The 5,766-nt window shown below is 35.6% G+C and overlaps 1 protein-coding gene across 2 annotated transcripts in view; it reads left to right on the top strand.

Moving 5' to 3' along the window:
* Nucleotides 1-4,982, top strand: part of LOC106880836 (zinc transporter ZIP3) — a 13,586-nt gene extending 8,604 nt beyond the window's left edge. For both annotated transcript variants that reach the window (XM_014930965.2, XM_014930967.2), the window contains one exon: nt 3,124-4,982. In XM_014930965.2, coding sequence (XP_014786451.1) covers nt 3,271-4,332 — 1,062 coding nt within the window. In that variant the 5' untranslated portion in view covers nt 3,124-3,270 and the 3' untranslated portion in view covers nt 4,333-4,982. The remainder of the gene's footprint in view (nt 1-3,123) is intronic.
* Nucleotides 4,983-5,766: the final 784 nt, after the last annotated feature.

Genomic DNA, 5,766 nt, shown 5'->3' with positions numbered 1-5,766 from the left:
TGTGTGTGTGTGTGTGTGTGTGTGTGTGTGTATGTGTGTGTGTGTGTGCATGTGTGTGTGTGTGCATGTGTGTGTGTCTGCGTGTATGTGTACATGTGTGTGTGTTTGTGTATGTCCCTCCCCCAACATCGCTTGACAACCGAAGCTGGTGTGTTTACGTCCCCGTAACTTAGCGCTTCGGCAAAAAGAGACTGATAGAATAAGTACTAGGCTTACAAAGAATAAGTCCTGAAGTCGATTTGCTCGACTAAAAAAGCGATGCTCCAGTATAGTCGCATTCAAATGACTGAAACAATAAAAAAAATAAAAGAATATATACACACACACACAGACATAATTATAGGCTACTCGTCACTACATAGATTCCTAAACAGTTTGTGTGAGGGTGGTACAAGTTACACACTTGCGAGTGACGGCAAAGAACTACAATATCTGTGTAGTGTTCCGTACTTCATTGTCACCATTGTTATGTTGGGAAATATTTTTATATCCTCAAAAATCTTGGAATTTTGGAGTATGTTATATCTGTTAGTGATGGTCACTCGACTATTGAGTCTTTATTAAGTAGTGGTTGATAAAGTGAGTTCTTGCTTAGTTCTCGCATACCTCTGTCATTCTTCCGGTCTATATACACACCATCGACAAGTATATCAATGGGCTCAATTATGTATCCGAAAATCACGTTCTACCTCTTATGAGACTGCCTGGTTTCATAAAACACTAAAAACATGCTGTCATTACACATCCCCCAACAATGTACAAGCAACAAGTGTCACTTAACATTCATTAGATTAGCAAAGTGTAGATTTGCAAAGGGTAGGCGTTTGAGTGGCTGTGTGGTAAGTAGCATGCTTACGAGCCACATGGCTCTGGGTTCAGTCCCACTGCGTGGCACCTTGGGCAAGTGTCTTCTGCTATAGCCTCGGGCCGACCAAAGTCTTGTGAGTGGATTTGATAGACGGAAACTGAAAGAAGCCTGTCGTATATATGTATACACACACACACACGCACACACACACACACACATATATATATGTGTGTGTGTGTATGTGTGTGTGTGTTTGTCCTCCCAACAGCGCTTGACAAGCGATGCTGGTGTGTTTACGTCCCCGTATCTTAGCGGTTCGGCAAAAGAGACCGATAGAATAAGTACTAGGCTTGGGCCTTGGTGGAGGTTTGCTCTCTCTGCGTGCTCCTGTTATTATTGGTATTATTATTATTATTATTATTATTATTATTATTATTATTATTATTATTATTATTATTATTATTATTATTATTATTATCCTTAACACAAGTTAGATATATAAATTACGAAACGGAGGTTAATTAATGTGTTTCCACGACGTGCTTCGCAAGACTAGCAAACGCTCTCTCTCTCGACTACCACCACTTCTACTCTTTACCAGAGTTCGGCTCGTCCATTCTCCCAATGCCCCAGGCGTGTCAATGACTCTCGCCACAACATCTTCCTCTTTAAGACTGATTTTCGTTGGAAGTTAATATTATTATTTTCTATTTATTTATCGAGCAGTTTCGAAAGAGGTCTTAAGGCTAGACAAAAGAGATGTGATGATAGAAAGTCACCCTGGAAAATACCACAGGAAATTCCTTTCATCTCCAGTATTGAGAGATTCATTGTCACTGTTCAAAGTCAGTGTGGTTCTCCATGAACTCATATTTATAGACAAGTAGTTTCGCAGAGTAGGTGGTATTTTATACTTTTCCAGACATTTCTTAATAAAGGTATTTTTTATAGTATAGCCACTTTGTGTATAGTATACAAGTTTTTATGTTGTTTGTGACAATCTTCCAAGATCATCTTATTGATGAGCAGCCGAGCTTTACACCCATAGGACCCACGTTTACATCCTATTTGCTCATTATGGAATATGCCACTTTCTATTAAAAATCATAGGTATATTCAGTCAAGACAGATGTTAGTATTTTATACATTGTTGTTAAGCAGGTCTATAATTTTTTGACTAATTTGTTTCTTCATTTTTAGGAATTAGGAATGTAATACCATTAACTAGCCAAGAGGGAATCATACTAGGTTGTTGCAACACATTAGTGTAAAATTTTGAAATTATTATTATTATTATTATTATTATTATTATTATTATTATTATTATTATTATTATTATTATTATTATTATTATTATTTATTCTTTTCATCTCAGGTTTTGCTGTAATTCCTGAAGTCTTGTATGCGTAGCGGGCTTGCTGCTTGCAGCCTCCGGTACCATGCTATACGTTCTTTTCATCTATCTAATTCTTTCCTCGTTGTTCTAGCCATGTAAAGGAGGCACAACCGTCTGTAATAGTTCTACTGCGCATTCTAATCCGATTTCCATTTTATTCTTCTTAATGCCATCTGATACTATTCGCAAGAGCCAGCAATAATTACCAATGTCTTCACCTTCATATAATTGGCACTATCTTCACCTTCATGATATAATTGGCATTATCTTCACCTTCATGTAATTGGCATTGTCATCATCATCATCATCATTATTATTATTATTATTATTATTATTATTATTATTATTATTATCATTATCATTATTATTATTTTTATTATTAATGTCTCATTTTGTCACATGCTTTCACTGCACTACCGAGCAGTGCATATTGGTATTAATATATTAATGCATAGCTGCATTTCGTCCTTTTTAATATTTTGAGTTCAAATGCCGCCGAACATGATTTCACCTTTCATCCTTTCGGTGTCGATAAAATTACTACCATTTGAGGACAAATATCAATGTATTAGACTTACCCTTCTCCCAAAATTGCTGACCTTGTGCCAAATTTTGAACCCAAAGTGAAAGAGACCCTTATGATAAAATTACAAGGGATGATTATACTCCATTCATGATGTAATGTTTGTTGCTGCTGTTTTATTATAATGTCCAAAGGCTGTTGTTTTCAGAATATATATATAATTTTAATAACGAAATAACTAGCGTTATATTTCGACCACTTTTATATAATTCTGTAGAACTAATATTAATTAGTGGTGACTAATATTAATTGCACGCTTAATCGTTTCCAAAATTACAGTATGATACAAAATCATATATTTTAAGAAAATCTTATGTAATTCTTTTTGTATTGCAGGTCCTCAACAGCTTGAAGAAAATATTCTCTACCTTGGAAATTAAAAATGTTCCTGCGAATATACTAGCTTAGTATTAGACTAGTGCAAGAAACAAAATCTAAGAATATTAAGTATAAGAACACCTTTGAAAACATTAACTAAGCACAATGAATCCAATTGTTCTTTGCAAAATTGTTGTACTCGCCATTGTGTTTTTATCTACCATAACTTCTGGTTTGTTACCGTTTGTTATGCTGAAATTCCTGAAGCGAAAAGGAGAGGAACATTCTTCATCATTTAATAACGCAAAAATAAAAATGATTCTAAGCTGCTTGAATACGTTTAGTGGAGGTGTATTTTTAAGTGCTTGTTTCATTCATCTGCTCCCTGAGGTGCGCAAACACATGCAGAAAATACTACTGACGTTGAATATCAAAACGAATTTTCCAGCAACAGAATTTATAACTATATTTGGCTTTTTCATCATTATAATGATGGAACAATACGTTTCACTTTGTATGAGAAAAACCAATAAAAACTCAAATAACAATCATGATTTCCACGATGAAAGCGAAACTGGATCTGGAAGCAGTATAAACGGAAAAAAAGAAGATTTATGCCTACCCGTGGAAGAATCGGATGATACAAATCGACTTATTTCTCGCCGACTTTCCATTTCTAGTGCTCATTCTGTAGAATCCATGAGAAGTGAGATTCTCAAGCGGGTAGATGTGGATACCCATAATCATGTGCATTTCTCAAACGAAGAGAAAGAATCTAGTTTACGTTCTGTACTGTTGTTACTAGCCTTGTCACTTCATACAATTTTTGATGGATTAACCGTCGGTTTGGAAAAAACAGTTAATAACATCTGGGCGATGTTTACTGCAGTAATTATTCATAAAATATTAATTGGTTTCACACTTGGTCTGCAAATGTTTGAAAATGCTCAGTGGTCCGTGAGACGGACGATATTTTTAATGTTAATTTTCTCTCTGATTTCCCCCATAGGTATTGTGATAGGTATTTTAATCGAAGACCTAAACGTAGAGAGTGTTACTGAACACTTTGTGTCTGCACTCCTTAAAGCGTTGGCAACAGGTACGTTCATGTACGTAACATTTTTTGAGATTCTGGGACGAGAGATTTCTCATGATGCAACACCTTTACAAATATTATTTGCTATCATCGGTTTTGGTATGATGACAGAACTTGTATTTTTTAATTAAGTTCAAGCAATCAGGGATACGGTGACATAATATGAAACAAGAGCACTCGAAGAACGCAAACCTCCGCCAAGGCAACACCGACATCCTCTCAAATTTTAACTGGAGATGTTTTATAAAATGAAAATATCTGAAATAATCTCGACTGCTCTCACAAACGAGAATACTAAAAATGAACCCGACCGCTCTCAAAAATGAAGTAAAAGAACAGGGAAAATAATCCCAAATCCTTGTCCGGAACCGGATCGATCCCAAAATGTAATCACTTCGTGCCAGACATGAGGTCAAACATCTCTGAACGTTTCATCCGAATCCATCCAGCGGTTCCTGAGATATCTTGTCCACAGAAAAACAAACAAACATACACGACTGAAACAATGCCTCCGCCGTAGCGACGGCGGAGGTAATAACTACTTTTCCACTTATGGATTAGTTTATTTTTAGAATCGGACAAAATACTTGCAAGATTTATTTCGGTTTCCTACGTTACGTTTTCATATACTGAGGACATCAACTTCACGTTTCGTCATTCCGGGATTCATAAAATGTTGTCAAGTATTTTCACTGGATTAATGCATCATACTCCAGCCTTCCAATCTCAAAACTTGTACATTTGTAAAAAGCAATTATTTAATATAATTATTATTCAACGGTCTTTGTTTTGAGCGCTTTCACAAATGAACATACCTCTGTCTTTGGTACAACCTGTAACATTCATATACGTATTTACACACATAGACATGAGTGCAGATGTGTGCGTGTGTGAGTGTGTACGTGTGTGTGTGTGTGTGTGTGTGTGTGTGTGTGTGTGTGCGTGTGTGAGCGCGCGTGTGTGCGTGTGTGTGTGTGTGTGTAAGCTATAATAATTAGATTAAAGTATCAAGCAGAACCCACTTTAAGCATCCTAATCGAGGACTAGGCTGTCAGCTCCCAAATATAATTAAATTCCAAAGTAAGTTAAGTGGAAAAAAACTCCTGTGTATATACAAATAATAATATTTCCATTGTGAAGCATATTATAAGCAAAGCGTTTTAACTTTAACTTACCTATCTGTGTGAAATTCTCTGGTGTACAATTAGTTCATCGATCTGCTGCCATTTCATAATGCTGGCATAACTTGGGTCAAAGCCACTTCTAATGTATTATTATTATTATTATTATTATTATTATTATTATTATTATTATTATTATTATTATTCAGTAGTTTTATTTTTATAACGTGCTTTCACTTCACTACCGAGCGCAGCTCTGTGCGCCTTGGGTATGTGCTGTGGTTTGCTGTGGTGCTCTTATGTTTACTGTATTGAAAGTGTTTTGCGTAGAATGTGTGCAGTACCCAGTAGTGCAATTTTCTGTATGTTATATATATTTGTAAGTCCTGGTGTTTTTGTTATGTATTTGTCTGAATATTTTTTTATTATACCTAAGGCACCTAC

The sequence above is a fragment of the Octopus bimaculoides genome, chromosome 15, assembly GCF_001194135.2.
Source record: "Octopus bimaculoides isolate UCB-OBI-ISO-001 chromosome 15, ASM119413v2, whole genome shotgun sequence".
Taxonomy (NCBI): Eukaryota; Metazoa; Mollusca; class Cephalopoda; order Octopoda; family Octopodidae; genus Octopus; species Octopus bimaculoides.
Note: the sequence above shows the minus strand (reverse complement) of the source record. Positions and strands in the feature narration are given on the sequence as shown.